This window comes from Enhydra lutris, unplaced genomic scaffold (assembly GCF_002288905.1).
Source record: "Enhydra lutris kenyoni isolate GAN:26980312 unplaced genomic scaffold, ASM228890v2 scaffoldscaffold47, whole genome shotgun sequence".
In the NCBI taxonomy this organism is placed as follows: domain Eukaryota; kingdom Metazoa; phylum Chordata; class Mammalia; order Carnivora; family Mustelidae; genus Enhydra; species Enhydra lutris.
In genome coordinates, this window is record NW_019154131.1 from 12336538 (window position 1) to 12354560 (window position 18023).

General features: G+C 35.2%; 1 protein-coding gene across 2 annotated transcripts in view; it reads left to right on the forward strand.

The window, feature by feature from the left end:
- LOC111156613 (centlein) overlaps positions 1-18023 on the forward strand; it is a 288532-nt gene that overhangs the window by 64216 nt on the left and 206293 nt on the right. For both annotated transcript variants that reach the window (XM_022517606.1, XM_022517607.1), the window contains exon 3: positions 14637-14721. In XM_022517606.1, coding sequence (XP_022373314.1) covers positions 14637-14721 — 85 coding nt within the window. The remainder of the gene's footprint in view (positions 1-14636; positions 14722-18023) is intronic.

The following is an 18023-nucleotide window of genomic DNA, read 5'->3' on the forward strand; positions in this document are numbered from 1 at the left end:
AAAAAAGAAAGAAACAATTAAAAAAAGAAAACCAATAAAGAAAAAAATATAAAAAGGAAAAAAATATATATATATATATTAGATAAACTAGTTAAAAAACGTTAAAAAAGAAAAGGGTAAAAGTTAAAAAAATTTAGCAGAAGAAGAAAAATAAATTGAAAAAGAAAAAAAATTAAATTAACTGCAAGGCTAAAGAATCATGGGGAGAAAGCCTTGAGTTCCGTGCTTTGCTTTCTCCTCCTTTGGAATTCCGCTGCTCTCCTTGGTTTTGAAACTGTACTCCTTGGTAGGTGAACTTGGTCCTGGCTGGGCTTCTTGTTGATCTTCTGGGGGAGGGGCCTGTTGTAGTGATTCTCAAGTGTCTTTGCCCCGGGCAGAGTTGCACCGCCCTTACCAGGGGCCGGGCTGAGTAATCCGCTCGGGTTTGCTTTCGGGAGCTTTTGTTCCCTGAGCGCTTTCCGTAGAGTTCTGGAGGGCGGGAATGAAGATGGCGGCCTCCCGGTCTCCGGCCCGGAGGAGCCGAGAGCCCGGGGCCCCACTCCTCAGTGCGCCCTCAGAGAACAGCGCCGATTTACTCCCGTCACCCTGCCTCCGGCCGCGCTCCGAGCTGACCGAGCCTGCGACCGGTTCAAGGTAACCCCAAGCTTAGAGCTCACTCCTCGGCTCTGTCTCTGTAGCCGGCTTCCCTGTTCTAATACCTGTAAGCTCTGCGACACTCAGACACCCCCGATCCTTCTGTGACCCTGCGGGACCTGAGGCCACGCTGACCCTGCTGGGCTTCACCCTGGTTAAGCCTCTGGAGCGATGTCCCTCAGCGGAACAGACTTTTAAAAGTCCCGATTTTGTGCTCCGCTGCTTGCCGGGAGCCGGCCCCTCCCCCCGTGGTCTATCTTCCCGTCGCTTTGGATTCACTTCTCCGCCAGTCCTACCTTTCAGAAAGTGGTTGATTTTCTGTTTCTAGAGTTGCTGTTCTTCTTCTCTTCGATCTCCCGTTGGATTTGTAGGTGTTTGCAATCTTTAGATAAGCTATCTAGCTGATCTCCCGCTACCTGAAGTAGTCTCAGCCTGCTACTTCTCCGCCATCTTGACTCCTCCTCCTATTTGACATTTTCTTGATGGAAAAATGTTTACAGCAGAGCCTTCATAGAAAAATTATTGAATAAATTGGTTTTGTGACTTTGATTATAATCTGTAACAGAAATAATGAATGAATAAGATATTAAAACATGATTTTAAATGGGATAAGAATGTACTATATATCATTAATGTACAAGGTGTATTGAGTAAACAAAAGAATATGAATTTTATTATGGGGATATAGTAGGGAAAAGAATTAAAACTGAAAACAACCAAAACTATCTGGGCTGTTATTGTTCTTCATGATATCAGTTTTTGTAACGGATGTAGGATATTCCTGATTGATCCTTTAGGAATCTGCCTACAGTTCTAAACTGTACTATGACTCAAAATGATTTTTTAAAATCATGTACTTTGAGGGGTCCCTGGCTGGCTCAGTTGGAGAAGCGTGATGCTTTTGATCTCCGGGTCATGGGTTCAAGGTCCACATTCAGTCTCATGATTACTTCAATAAATAAATGTTTAAAAATGATGTATTTTGTAAGGAAGTGTATTCTGAACTATGTGGACATCTTTGTGTAATATTATTTTAAGTATATATTTGCAATTCCATGTGTTCTTAGTTTAATACATCATAAAACAATCATGATGATAATAGCTTACATCTGTCAAGTGTTTACATGGTTCTTAGTACTTTCCATATATTGACTAAATTCTTAAAATAGGCCTATGAGATGGGCCTTATTATTAGTTTTATTATACAGATGAAGGAAATGAACTACAGAGAGATTAAATAATTTGCCCAAACTCATAGAACTAAGGTGTGGCAGTATGTATGTTTCCAGAGGGCCCCCCTCCCTTTTTAAAAGATGTATTTGTTTATTTGTGTGTGAGAAAGAGAGCATATGCACATGCATGGGTGGGGAGAGGGGCAGAGGGAGATAATTTTTTTTTAAAAGATTTTATTTATTTATTTGATGGAGAGAGACACAGTGAGAGAGGGGACACAAGCAGTGGTAGTGGGAGAGAGAGAAGCAGACGCCCTGTGGAGCAGGAAAGCCCCATATGGGGCTTGATCCCAGGACCCTGGGATCATGACCTGAGCGGAAGGCAGATGCTATGACTGAGCCACCCAGGCATACTGAGGGAGAGAATCTTGGATTCCCCGCTGAGCGCAGAGCCCAACATGGGGCTCAGACCCAGGACCCTGGGATCATGACCTGAGCCGAAGGCAGACACTCAACGACTGAGCCACCCAGGCGCCCCTGTCCATAATACTTCTTAATGAATACTATTGTTTCTTCCTTTTTTGATATATTCCCATTGCTGCAAAAAAGTACCAGTTATTAGATATGTTTTTATGGTCTTCAATCTTCTTGAAAATTCTATATATTTTGAGTTTTTAAGTTCTAGGTTTGTATAAGACTGTGGTGTGTACTTTACATACCTGATGGTACTAAATAAATACTTTCAATTCAGAATTATTTTTTAAATGCCTAATATGTGTTTAAGATTCTACTTATATTATGAGAAGAGAGAGAGTGAGCGGAAGGAAAATACATAATGCTTCTCCTGAAAATGGTTGTGGTAAAAATTGTAATCATTAACTAAGAGATGTCTTCCTTGATCCCCCTTCGTTGAATAAACAAGCTCCCTTCCCTGCATTTATTCTATCTCAATTTATTGTTTGTTTTTAGTATAGTATTTGTTAAATTAAAAGATTCCATTTTCCATGATTAAAGTGTTTTTTCTTACTTATGAGAATCTCTTTCAAAGTTACATAAAATCAGAACTTCTGGAGATGTATTTAAGGTTAAATTTTAAAATTAGGAATTTTAAAACTGACAATACATGGGGGCGCCTGGGTGGCTCAGTGGGTTAAGCCTCTGCCTTTGGCTCAGGTCATGATCTCAGGTTCCTGGGATTGAGCCCCACATCAGTTTCTCTGCTCAGCAGGGAGCCTGCTTCCCATTCTCTCTCTACCTGCCTCTCTGCCTACTTGTGATCTCTCTCTTTCTGTCAAATAAATAAATAAAATCTTTAAAAAATAATTTTTTAAAAAACCTGACAATATGTAAAGATAGGCTCTTAGCTCAGGCTGCTGCAACAAAATACCATAAACTGAGTTGGTTATACATCACACATTTACTTCTCTCAGTTCTGGAGGCAAGAAGCATGAGATCAGGGTGCATGGTCAGGTTCTAGTGAGAGCCACCAACTTATATCCTCACATGGGGGAAAGAGAGCTCCCTAGAGTCTTCCTTGCCTTATAAGGGCAGGAGGTCTCTATTTCCCAGTTCCTCCAAAATCCCTACCACCAAATACCATCACACTGATGATTAGATTTCAACATATGGATTTGGGGCAGGGTATATAAACATCCAGTCCATAACAGGAACACAGACTTAGAAGGCACATAGACCAGAGTTTAAATCACAAATACTTCTTGTCTTCCTTATTGAAACTCTCTAGGTCTCAGAAAACACATCTGTTAAGAGGATTTTAGAAAGAGTTTGTTGAATTAGAGAAGCATTTAATTAAAAGCTTGTCCAGTAATAGGTACTCAAAAGTGGCACTGATCCTTAAACAGTTCTCTCAGATAGTCAAAATTTTGATCAGGGGACATGTGAGGGATGTCATATTTAATTTTCATCATTGAGGAATTATATAGCAAAGATTTAATTATATGAATATTTTCTTCACTGAGTTGTAGGTTCATTTCGAGATTTCTGAGCTATCATTCACCCATGAACTCTATGAGATTGTTATTGGTCAAGGTTTAGGATAAGATTGAGGTATCTGAATTTTGAAGCAGCTTTACGGGCAATTCTGACATTCTAGAAGAGAATCTAAACTAGAAAGGTGAATATTGTTAGATCTTTATGGAGGGAAAAATCCGAGATCCAAAATTGAACATTTTGAATGATGTTAGGGAAAAATTTGTTTGTCTCTCATTGGAACTGTAATATCTATAAAGAAGTTATTTTATGGATAAGAACATGACCGTGGAGATAGGGCTACATGGTAATAGAATCTTGGCTCTACCACGTGTCTTATTGTGTGACTTAAGGCAAAATATTCACTCACATGCCTTAGTTTTCTCTTTTGTGAGATGAAAATAAGAATAGAGTTGTTGTGAGTTAATGCATATGTGGTAGTTATAATAATGCCTAGCACACTGTGTGTCATCATCACCATCTCATGTTATACTTTACATTCCTTTTCAGTTTGTTTTTATAGTCTTGAGTGAAGTCAGTCATTGTTTTCTAAATAGGCTTCCAAGAAAACTTGTACCCTTTTTGATGTTATTGTTCCTTAATTTTAAAGCTTATTTGCAGTCTGTTGATCCTTAAAATAATGTGTTTGTGCTTGAATACTCAAATTTAGAAATATATCTAAGTTTCAAATTGAAGTTGATCAGGGTTTACTAATGTTAATTTTTTTTTACTTTTTCGTATATAATATTTTCAGATGAAGGCTCTGCAGAAATTGCTTTATTTTCCTATTTGTTTTTTACTTCTAAACACTTAATCTTTTTTTCAGACTTAGAGATATGTTTTGCTTTCTTTTTAACATTTATTTTTACTATGTGATAGGCTCTTCAATACTTCTTTTACTCACTCTCCCATTTCTAGTATTCTCTCTCTCTCTCTGGTCTATAAATGAAAATTCAGTCCTGGGAAATGGGAACCATAAAAAGGAATTAAAAAGGCAAGATGATTTTTAGTATTTTTTGCATGTGTATTTAGGATGTATTCTTGAAATACTTGTGCTTAAAGATTTAACCTCACAGAGGATGAGAGATTATGTCATATTTATGTTTATAGTTAAAGTTTACATGCTTAATAAGCAGGCTGTTGTTATAAGGTTATATTACATACTCTCACCACTGGGGAAACCTCTCTCCTGCTCCATTCCACTCTTAAACACATGGGTTGCACAGCTGCTATATGGTTGTACACTGTCCCATGTGTATTAAGCAAACAGAGCCTGCAAAAGGGTTACATTTTGGAGCATGGAAGTAGCATGGCTGGTTGGAGACCCCAGAAGTGGAGCTGCCAGAATTCCTCCATCTGGCAGCAGTGCTGCTAGGCAGCTCCACACAGGCCATAAATATATTTTGCTGAAGACTTTTCCTGGTGCAACAGCCATGAATGTCTAGGCAGAGATAGGGATGGAGAGGAAGATAGTGAAAGGAACTAATACAAAGGTGTCTAATTGGAACTGCTCTACTGTTTAAGGGGAAAGAATGAATAATGAAGAATGAAAAAACACATTTGAACTCTTAGTTTTGCAAGAAGCTTGACAAATAGTCTTTTAACTTTTATGAAGATCTTTAAATTAAAAAATTGTGAACTTGTACAGAAGCATAATTACTTTAAAAATTTAGCCTTCCTATGGATGGCAGAAGGTAACATGAATATAATTTTTAGGGCAAAATAATTATGATTGTCTTTATTTGATGTAAGTTTATTTCTAGTTTCATTAAAAATTCCCAGAACATTGAACATAAGTCAACATTCCATGGAGAAGGAAGTATTATGCAGCTTGCATGTGTGCAGATCTGCATATCGGAGCACAAAATATTGACATGATAATTGCAGTCAAGCCTGAGTGAACAGTGGCCTGTGGGAATTCAGCTGGTGTTGTACCAACTGGATGGCTGCTCAGGACACAGTTTGAAATGCAAGGTGCAAGTTAGCACTTTATTCAGCACAGGCAGGCATCATTTAAAAATCCTTGGGGGCAGCCCTGGTGATGTGCAGATGTTAAAACAGTCTGTTGTGAAGTGCTGATATTTTTGAACACTGTGAAAGACTTCTAGATTCTGAGTGAAAAATATTTGCACAGTTATTAAAGACATATAATACACAATCTTTTCCAGCTCTTTTCTGGATGTTTTAGGTAATGAGTGTTGAGTATATGCAGAAGTATCTGGACATGTAGTTAGAAGAAACAGGAAAATCAGGAACCAGATAAAGTCATTTAGTTTCTAACTATAAAACCGAAAATGTGTGGAGTTTCAGCTTTATATATTTGGGAGTGATGTTGAGTGGGTATCTAAAACAAAAGTATTTTATTCAGTACTGTATTAAATCTAAGTTGTGACATTCTAGTAAATTATTGCTTTTTTGTTTACGGAGATCATCCGTATACCATAATTTACAAATTCTGTTGAAGTTGCTATACCCTAATTCCATTCTTTATTCTGGTTTGGAACTACTTGATTAAACAAGAAAAAAAATAATCTGTCCGTTTTTACCTGTCAGGCTGAGTCTTCTGCACAAGTTTTGCCTTTCATATATAGTTTAAATATATTTTTTATATCGAAGTATAAAATATATCTAGAAATTCTGGATTATGTGGTAAAAATTAAGCTTTGATCTTAAAACAAAGTAGATATTTTAAATATACTTGGACCTTTAAAATATTTTCTACCAAAGGTCTTAGGATCTGTTGATTTGATAATGTATTTTTATTAAGAGTATTAGAGTTTTTTCAATAGTTGTTTTTACTCTGGAGTAAACATATTTGAAAAATATTTGTGTTAGGTTTTTAAGTTTTGCTTTTTTTCAAGCTTTCTTACTATATTACTCATAGATACTATCCTAGCAATTTATTATGCATATTCAAAGTAGAAAAAGTTATGAAACAGTTCATGAATAAAAGGATAGATAATTTGATAATGGTATAATTCTCATTTCCCTAAACTTCCATTTTTATCAGTCTTACTGTTTTAGAATCTTAATGTTAACCAGAAATTGAGAAAGCATTTAAATGGAAAGTCATTAATGAGAAAATCTACATTTTAATAGATTCTTTGCTCAAATGGAAGAAAACTAAGTCCAACTAGGTTTATTTTGTGCATTATTGTTATCTGTTAATTAAGAATAATCAATGTCAGTTAAGTTTTGCTTTTTTATTTTCTTTGTTTTCTAAATCAGACCGATATCATTGCCTCATTTATAGTTAAATGTTTCTCTTTAGACTCTAATATTTCATTTCTGACATCTCATTAAAAATGGGCTCAAACCCAGAAAATATGATCCTGTCATATTGTATAATATATGGCATGGTCTATAACACAGTAAAATTTTGCTTCTTAATGATTTAGAATAATTTCTCAGATTTTTGAGTTTAGAAAAATGGCAAAAAGTTAACATGGCAATTCATGTGACTAAGTACAGCAATGTTAAATGTTTAAATGGGTAGTACTCTTGGGAAAAGTGATTGGAGCTTTGAACTTGTACACATTTGACAGCGTCTCTTCACTTCATTTTTCATCCTAAAGAAGTCTGCAAATATTCTTAGCTCACATCATTATTGCACATCAGTGGTTCTAATTAGCTAAACAGGAGTTTGTCTCAGTCATTGATCATCATCAACTTCTTGACAGTGTCTTTTTTTTTTTTTTTAGGAACCTTTCGTTACATCTTATAAATACATAGAATATATATTAACTGAATTGACCTAATAGGTTGGTGATGTTTTCAGCTTGAAACAACTTTTTAAATTGTAATATCTTAAGTAAAAATGTATTCATATTGTAGCGCTGTTTTCTCTTGGGAACATTTTCCTGTTACGAAAATATTACATATCATGTACCACCAGGAGGAGCTGCTGGACAAATCTCTATATAGATTTTGAATTGGGATTTTTTTTTTTTTCAATTTCAAAACTATAATATAATCGTTAACTTTGGAGTTTTTTGTTTTAAAATACATCACTGAAGTATATTTTTGAAGTTTATATTTGACTGGAAGTTTATATTTCATTTATGACCTACATTTTATTACTCAGCGTTATCAGTTATTGTGATTTTGGTGACTCAGACTTAGTGTATGTCAGCATCACTTGAGGCTTTGTGTCTTAGTTCAGGCTGTAATAACCAAATACCGTAGATAAGGCGGTTAAAAATACAAACATTTATTTCTCACTTTTCTGAGGATTAGGAAGTCCAATATCAAGGTGGCTGCTGATTCCATTCCTTGTGAGAGCTCTGTTGCAGACAGCTGCCTTCTTGCTGTAATTTTACATGATAGGGAGATCATCTTTCTCCTGCCTTTTTGTAGATTGCCTAATCCTTTCCATGAAGGCTCTACCCTAATGAATTCCCAAAGGCCCCACCTGCAAAAACTAGCACACTGGGGATTAGGGCTTCAACATATGAATATGAAACATTCAGTCCATAGAACCTTGTTATGGTTAAACATAGATTGCTGGGCCCTACTCTAGACTCTCTGCCCTTAGAGAGGGTGGAAGATAGTGCATTTCTAGCAAGTTCCTAGGTGATGCTAATTGTACTTCTCTGATGACCTATAGTATAGGAACCGCTGGGTTAGACTGTGACTGAATTATCTACATAATTGTGTCATAGGAAATAACTGCCCTGGTACCGAGTTCATTTGGAAGCTATAGTAACGCTTTAGTTTGAGTTTTGTGGCATGTAGTCTAGTTTTATTCTATCTCATTTAAAAGGACCACGAGAATGTATTTTGACACTGGTGGGGATTTTAAGCTTATTATAAAAGAGTGGATTAGAAAAACTTGATCCCTATAATTTAAACTAATTCCTGGGAATTTAAAGTTAGATTCATAGCATATCCAGAAAGCAACTTACAGGGATAGTTTCTGACTATAATTAATATCTTGACTGTTACATCCTGTTACATGTTGGGTAAACCCAATCATGCCCTTCCCTTTGAGATTTGAAGCCATTTTTCCCCAGATGCATATACCTTGAATTGATGTAGTACTCTTTTGTAATACTCATGGTTTTATAATATCAAATTAAAAGTTCAAGTGATAATTTGAGAGTATATGTGACAAATGAAAGTCAAAAGGTATATATATATTTATATATTTTTTCTTTTCTTTTTTTTATTAAGTTTTTTACTTCAATTCCAGGGTAGTTAGCATATAGTGTTATATTAGTTGCAGGTATACGATGTAGTGACAAGTGAAAGCCTAAGGGTATATATATTTTTTTCTTTTCTCTTTTTATTTTTTATTTTAATTTTGTGACAATGAAAGCCAAAGGGTATATATATATTTTTTCTTTTTTTGTTACGTTTTTAATTTTATTTCCAGGATAATTAACATAAAGTGTTATGTTAGTTGTAGGTGTACAATATAGTGATAAAGGGCATATATTTAATATACAAAATAGTTTTATACATCCAAAAATACAAAATGGCAGATACATTCACTGGCACTGGAAACTTAGGAAAAATAAGGGGAAAAGCATTTCAATTGATCAAAGAATGCTTAATTTCACTATTGATAAAAGAACCACAAATACAAAGAGAGCCTAGTTGAAGACAGTGGACTGTGATTATGCATCAGATGTGCTATCAAGAGTTGGTTAATAGAAAATAAAGTAATAAAGCATGATAAAGCACAAACAGTAAAAACAGTAGTTGTAAAATATTATGTTTGTATTGTGTACCTATATCCAGAGGGCTGAACATGGCTAGAGAAAAAATCTAAACCATGATGTCTGGTCATATGTGAATTTATGACCACTAACCTTCGTGGTCTCTAGCACTGGTTAGGTGATATCCTATATTTATTTATTTATTTATTTATTTATTTATTTTTTCCTGACTCACTTACCATCCCAGTATCCCAGAAGGCTATTTGATGTTTACTCTCTTGTCAGCTTCTAACACTTCATTTCCCCTTCTCACTTTCAGGTGATGGATAGCTGTTATGAATTTGTTAAATTCATGTTAAGTGGTGCACAGGGTGTTGGATGGTGAGCCATGGTTCAACAATAGACCACAAGAGAAATTAAAATAGAGGTTTATTATTCACAGATCTGGGAGAAAGTACCCAGCATACCTCAAGGGGCCACATGGGAAGTCAAGGCACAGTATGGGGAAAGATAGGATCTGGGCATATGCTTTTCTGAGGTTTTGCAGGTAGAGCGCTTTGGGTTTTCCAGGCTAAGTGGATTGGTCAAACCAAAAGAGCCAGGTTTTAATCAGCTCTATGGGGGATTGATTTTTTATAAGGGACATAAAAGGGAAAGGTGTTGGGAGGTAGGGGACACTATTGATCACAAGGGCTGTTGGAGAAGTCCTATCAAGAACTTACTTGTGACTCTGCAGGCTGCTCTCTGGGGCACTTGCATGGGCTAGCTTCATTTAAGGTCACTTCTGGCTGCTTGGCCAAACCCAAGGGGATGCCAAGGCAGCAATCATGGAGTAGCTTTAGCTAAACTCTTGACAATCCCCTTGCTTCCTACACCACTGAGTAAATAGAAGCTTTTAGAAGAGAGCTTTCACGTCTTCCCATAACCATGCCTGCCAAAATATCTGAATCTGTACCCATATTTTCTCTTTTTATTTCTTTGGAAGAACTGTTTATGCTGTCATCTAAGCCCAAACTGTGTACACTAAAGACTCAAGGACCCAAGGATGTCACTCTGCAGTTCTCCTTTCTCTCTCTAACATCCGCAGTATCACTCGCTGTCCTGGATCATTCCTGTCAACATACTCACATGCAGTTTTATCTTCAATCTTTTGAGATAAATCTCTTTTGATCTCACATTTCCTTTGAAGTACTGTTCCATTTCTCTGCTCCTTTTTACAGCAAAATTCCTCTGAAAAGTAGTCTTTACTATCTCCATTTTTTTTTCTTTCTCTCTTGATCTCACTCTGATTAGGCTTGTATATCCACCATTCTCCTAAAACAGCTCTTGTCAAAATCACCAGTGACTTCAATACTGCTAAATCCCGGTAGTTAATTTTCAGTTTTATTTTCTTTAGCGTGTTTGCAGCATTGGCCAAGGCTGATTCCTTTCTTCTAGGAATACTTGTTCAATTAGTTTTCTGTCTTGATTCTGCTTTTGCATGACTGTTTATCCTTTGTAGTATCATTGGTTGTTTTTCCCTCATCTTACTAACTTATAAATGTGGAGTGCTTCAGGACCCAATTCCTCAGATTTTTCAATCCAAAATCACTCCTTAGGCGATCTCACCTACCCTTTAGTCTTAAATATATTTAGATGATGCCTAAAATTTTATCTTCAGCCTTCACTACTTGACTGATTCCAGACTTGTGTCAACCATGTCTTGGATGTAGATTAGACATCTCAAATTTAACGTGTCCAAATCCCCAAGTCTAATTCCCTCTCTTCATCTAGAGCTCAGATAATGTCTACTCCATTCTTCCAGTTATTCAGACAACATATTGGAAACATTCTTGACTTCTCTCTTTCATTTATATCTCTTATCTACTGCTTCAAGAAATCCTGTTAACTCTACCTACAAATTATCAAGAATTTTATCACTTTCTTAGTTACCACCACCATTACCTATCTTGTCCAGTTCATCTTTAGTTCTCACCCGTGGTATTTTAGTTGACTCCTGTTGTCTCTACTTCCACTTTTGATTTCTAGAGTCTGTCCTCAGCCCACAATATTCATGAAATATTAATTCATGTTACAACTATATTTAAAACCCTCCTCTGTCCTCCCCATTTTACTGAGAGTCAAATCCAATATATAGCTTAAAAGGCCATATATTTATTTCCAGTGACCATTGTGTCCTCAGCCACCATTCTCCCTTTGTATGCACATTATTATTTTACTGTTCTTTAGATACATCGATTGTGCTCTTGGCCTTAGTGTCTTTGCACTTGCTTCTGGTCCCAAGGCCTGGAAAACTCTTCCCTGAAATCTCTATGACTCTTCCTTCCTTCCTTCAGGTTTCTGCTTACCTATCATCTTTAAGGGCAATCATTTTTACATTATTCTTTTTTTTTTTTAAATTTTAAATTTTTAAATTTTATTTTATTTTTATTATTTTATTTTTTTTTTACATTTTTACATTATCCTACATAAAATAGCAGCAACCTTCCTTTTGCTTCCCAGTTCTCCAAGATGAGACATTCCTTTCTGCATTACAGTCATTTATTGTTCTTATACTTCTAGCCAGTTGACATATTATGTATTCACTTAATATCATTTATTTTCAGATTCTATAAGCTAGAACATTAATTCCATCAAGGAAGCACTTGGTTTATTTTGTTTGCTACAGATCCTTAGTCCCTAGGATGATGCCTGTCATACAAATGCTTGTTGAGTGAATGAGGGATTAATGTGTGTGTGTGTGTGTGTGTGTGTGTGTGTGTGTGTGTGTATGTGTTTAGGAATTTGTTCTGGTAGATATTGTTTCAATCTGAGGATTCTATTTAATTCTAAAATATTCTCAGCAGTTCTCTTTTAAAAATACTGCTTTATTGGGGTGCCTGTGTGGCTCAGTGGGTTAAGCGTCTGCCTTCGGCTCAGGTTACGGTTTCAGGGTCCTGGAATCAAGCCCCGCATTGGGCTCTCTGCTTGACGGGGAGCCTGCTCCCCTCTCTCTGCCTGCCTCTCTGCCTACTTGTGCTCTCTCTCTCTCTCTATCTGTGTCAAATAAATAATAAATAAAATCTTTAAAAAAAATAAAAATACTGCTTTATCTTTCATCCCATTATTATCTACTTCTGGAACTCTTTAGGCATATGTTGGGCGTTTCAAGTGAAACCTACATGTCTTAACTGTCTTTTCATATTTTTAATCTCATTTCTCTATATAGTGTTCTGGATGAATATCTCATTGTTATCATCCCTTTGCCTTATTCTCTTCTTACATCTAGTTTTGAGGTATGCCCATTGAATTGTTTTTATTGTTTTTGTTTTTAATTTAAGTCATTCTTTTTAGGTCATAAAAATCCTTACTTATTTTAAAGTCTTCTTCAGTGTGTTCTGTTATTTTCATTTTGTCTAGAGTGATTGCTTCTTTGAATTATTGAGTTAGTGTGTGTATGTGTTATGTGAGTGTGAAGTGTCTGTTTTCATCTTGTGTTTTGGATTTTTTTTATCTGTGGTCAAATCTTGAGTAAGAGGATGGCTGTTACTGTTCTCTTTCTCCTTTCTCCACCACCCTTCTTTGTCTAATGCTTTTTCTTTTTCTCTAGATATTTTGTGCTTGCCACTGAATAGTCACATTCACCCCATCCTGAACTAGGTTTTATATAGGTAGCTTGGGGCTTTTAGCCAACAGTGACATAGAGGATTTGTTATATTTAGTGCCTGAGCTGTGGAGTGTTTTGTCTCAGTGCCTGATTGGGGTGCTGTCTATAAATTTTGCCTTTCTAAACTTTCATGTAATCCTAGTTCCAGATGAGGGTGGGGAGAGATTTTTTTCCAGACTCCTTTCAGGAGCTGGGAGTCCTACTCCAGTCTCTGGTTTCTAACAATGAGTGTAACTATCCTTCTACATATTGAGCAGCACACTTTTTCCCAATTGTCCCCAGGTACCAAGCTCTTTTTCACCTTAGCCTGCCTGCATTGAGATCTGGACAGTATACAACAGCTTCCTTCTTGTTTATAGCATTGTATTTCTGTTTAGTTTGTGATCCTTAGAGATTTGGCTGTCTCCTTAATCTTTTTCTATTATGTTTATCTATTAATATTATAAATTGAGAGAACGGGGAAGAGCCTCAAAGTGTAAACTTACTGTGCTAACTTATTGGAAAAGTCTAATTTAAGTTTTTAAAATGTAGCAGTACACTATCTGAATTTATCTCTTATAACCCATGATGGACTTTTCTGATTGGTGTCTCTTCATTCTGGTAATTCTTTTGTGCCTTCTAAGGCCCTTTGGTTCATTTCACTGTTTCACAATTGAGGGTTCTTTTCTTCTTCCTTACTTGTCTACTTTGGATTCATTAGTGATTTCGGTATAGGTTTCTCTTTACCTATTTTTAGATGAGATTGGGCATGTTCAGGGTGGTATGGCTGTAGACTGTTTACCTATTTTTAAACTTTTTAAAAAATATAAATAAATGCCCAATAAATTTCTATCCCATTTTTATTTTTATTTTTATTTTTTTTTTATTTTTTTTTTTTTTTAAAGATTTTATTTATTTATTTGTCAGAGAGAGAGGGAGAGAGAGCGAGCACAGGCAGACAGAATGGCAGGCAGAGGCAGAGGGAGAAGCAGGCTCCCTGACAAGCAAGGAGCCCGATGTGGGACTCGATCCCAGGACGCTGGGATCATGACCTGAGCCGAAGGCAGCTGCTTAACCAACTGAGCCACCCAGGCGTCCCCTATCCCATTTTTAAAAATTTGTTGTTATGAAATCTCTAGCTCTCTTTTGAGTCTTTTACTTCAAATAGAAGTAAATAAATAGAAATAAATAGTAGAAATATGATATTTTATTATTAATTATGGGTTTAAAGTATTTATGTTAAGAACATATTGTCTTATTTTAAATTGATGATATAGTGGTTATTGCAATCAATATTAAACACGTTTTAAGTATTTTTTTATCATGCATCTAAATCTGGAAACAAAATTGTTGTTTTGGTATGAAGTTGTCTTAGTTGTCAGTAGTTTGTAAGTTGTTGTCACTTGCCATATGGTTTCTGATTAATTCTGAAAGGACTGTCAACCCCAGATAATTTAATTTTCTATATTTTATAAAGTGGTACTCATTTTCAGGATGTGAAAATTTAGAGGATTAGCTACCAATTTTGACGAATAAACTCTATATTTTTCTTTCTAGAGAAAAACAGAAATCTGAAGCTAAAGACAGAAAAGTTTTAGAAATTCTGCAAGTCAAGGATGCTAAAATACAAGAATTGGAACAGGTTGGTGTTGTGCCAGAAAATACTAAAAATTAATTTTTATTTTAGTAGATCTTTACAATTATTTTTAATTTTTTTTGCAATAATGTTCATTAAGAATATTAGGGTCATTATATCAAATCATTACCATTTTGAAACTACTATATAAGATTATTACTAATCTCATATAGTACTTATATTACTATATAAGAAACTAGTATATATAAGATTATTCTTCACTATTGTACTTTGTTTATAGCCTGTTGGTTTTTTTAATTAATAGGCTCTGCCATTTACACTTCAAAACTCTTAAGATAGTGTTATGGTTTTATAGTAGAATCTAGCAATTATTGTCTTATTAAACTTTACCTTTTATTATTAGCAGTTACCATTTTATTACTAGCAGTATCATTGAAACTTATGAATTTTCAGATGGTTTAATTTATAAAAAAGATTAACAAATAATTGGGATGATTCTATTTGATCTCTTGAAAACTTGTACTTTTGATTCATACAATCCATTTTACATACAATCAGTAAATTATTCAATTACATATATAATAAGATTATATACAATTGCATAATTAGTATGTTATCACTGGAAAATCCATGTGATCAGTGCTTCCCAGAGCTATTTTCAAAGTATAAACATCTCAAAAATGAAGGAGAAAGAAATTTATTTTAATAATGACCTATATTGTGATAAAATATTTAAATTCATTTTGTACTCAGTTGTTTATTATATGCTGAATTGCCTGTAATTTTTCCTGGGTAAATAGATCCTCTTTTTTTTTTTTTTTAAAGATTTTATTATTTATTTGACAGACAGAGATCACAAGTAGGCAGAGAGGCAGGCAGAGAGAGAGAGGAAGGGAAGCAGGCTCTCTGCTGAGCAGAGAGCCCGATGCGGGGCTCGATCCAGGGCCCCGAGACCATGACATGAGCTGAAGGCAGAGGCTTTAACCCAGGCGCCCCAAATAGATCCTCTTTTAGGAGATGTTGCTCTTTGACTTTTGACTCTATTTTCCTTCCTAGTCAGTTAAAGTTTTAGGAGAATTTTGGTCTAAGTTTGGTTACTGTTAATGATTTTTTTTATTAAAGGACTTAAGGTGAAAGTTAACTTAGAAAAGATTCAGTTTTTTTATGCTCTCTACATCTATATAATGACTTTCTAAAATGGAATATAGACTCTTATATGACATACAAATTTAAAATTTTAATGTTCTCTAATGTTGTGTTTTCCTTACGGGAAATATCATAATTGATACTATAATGATAAAATTTTAGCAATTACATTTTAGTCAGTTTGCTCTAGGGGAAAAAAAAGTTGTATTTGCTACCTGAATATCAAAAAAGAGCAAAATGAATCCTAAGATGGATAAATAACTGTTGTGTGCTTACTATATTAATTAAACTAGGCTAAGCTACCTGATATAACCTTATGACTTAAAAGTGGCAAATGCCATTTGTACTTATACTTCACTGAGAAAAACTAACCATATTGGCTACCCCGGGATTCAGGAGGTTTGGGAAAATGTAAATCCAGGCTGAGAACCTGTCTTCAGTTATAACTCTATTGTATAGAAGAGAATGGATTTTGCCACTCTTTGGTTTTAGGGAATGCTCAGGTTACTAGATCTAGATAGCTAGGTATAGCATACCATTTTTTTAAAATGTTGACACTTTCTTTCTTTCTTTTGTTTTTAAAGATTGTATTTATTTATTTGACGGAGAGAGACACAGCGAGAAAGGGAACTCAAGCAGGGGGAGTGGGAGTGGGAGAAGCAGGTTCTCTGCCAACCAGAGAGCCTGACTCAGGGCCGGATCCCAGGACCCTGGGATCGTGACCTGAGCTGAAGGCAGACACTTAAGGAGTGAGCCATCCAGGTGCCCCTAAAATTTTGACTTGTAAAAATGACAATATATTTCCCCTTTTCTTTACTAAGTTCTTTTTCTACTTCCTCTTCCTTAGGTAGATACTATTTAGTTATTTACCTTTTTTAAGCAGAACCACTTAGCTCATGGATAAAATATTAAATTTTCTTAAGAGAAATTATTTGTTTTTTAGGGGCCCTAATTTCTTAGCCTAAATCATGTATATTTTTGTTCAGTGATGGTTATAACTTTCTACAAGGTATAGTATACTAAATGTGTCTACTATCCTGTGATGGTACTATGGAAAATTTAGAGTTACAATTTTTGCCTTTAATGATTTTTAAATCCCTTTTAGGAGTAGGGTGGGGATAAAAGTAAGGTACAAGTAACCATATTGTCCTACATGATATTACAGATTGTGAGAGGATGGGGAACCTCATGTACCCATTCACATTTGTATCCCTGATGTCCAATATTTCTTTATTGCTTGTCATATAACAGAGTCTCAGTGAATATTGTTGAATAATATAAGAAAGTGGTCCAGTTTCATTCTTTTGCATGTAGCTGGCCAATTTACCCAACACCCATTTGTTGAAGAGAAGACTTTTTTCTCATTGTATATTTTTGTCGCCTTTATCAAAGATTAACTAACCACATAATTATGGGATTCTTTCTGGGCTTTCTTTTCTGTTTCTCTGATGTATGTGTTTATTTTTGGGTCAGTACATTACTGTTTTGATTGTTAAAGCTTTTTAATGTAATTTGAAGTCTGGAATTGTGATACCTCCAGTTTTGTCTTTCTTTTTCAGGGTTGGTGTGGTTCTTCAAGGTCTTTTGCGGTTCCATACAAATTTTAGGATTGTGTTTCTGGTTCTGTGAAAAAAACAAAACAAAACACACTGTTGGTATTTTGATAAGGATTGCATTAAATGTGTAGATTATTTTGGATAGTATAGACATTTTAATCATAAGTGTTCTTCCAATCCATGAGCATGGAATGTCTTTCTATTCCTCTGTGTTGTCTTTCATCAGTGTTTTATAGTTTTCAGAGTATGAATCTTTCACTTTTTTGGTTAAGTTTATTCCTTGGTATTTTATTTATTTATTTTTTTTTGGTGCAATTATAAATGGGATTGTTTTCTTAATTTCTCTTCCTGCTTCTTCATTATAAGTGTGTAGAAATGGAGTGTATTTTGATTTTGTATATTGATTTTGTATCCTGCAACCTTACTGAATTCATTTATCAGTTATCATAGTTTCTTTTTTCTTTTCTTTTTCTTTTTTTTTTTTTTTTTTTAATTTATTTGACAGAGAGAAATCAAAAGTAGGCAGAGAGGCAAGCAGAGAGAGAGGAGGAAGCAGGCTCCCCGCCAAGCAGAGAGCCCGACACGGGGCTCGATCCCAGGACCCTGGGATCATGACCTGAGCCGAAGGCAGAGGCTTTAACCCAC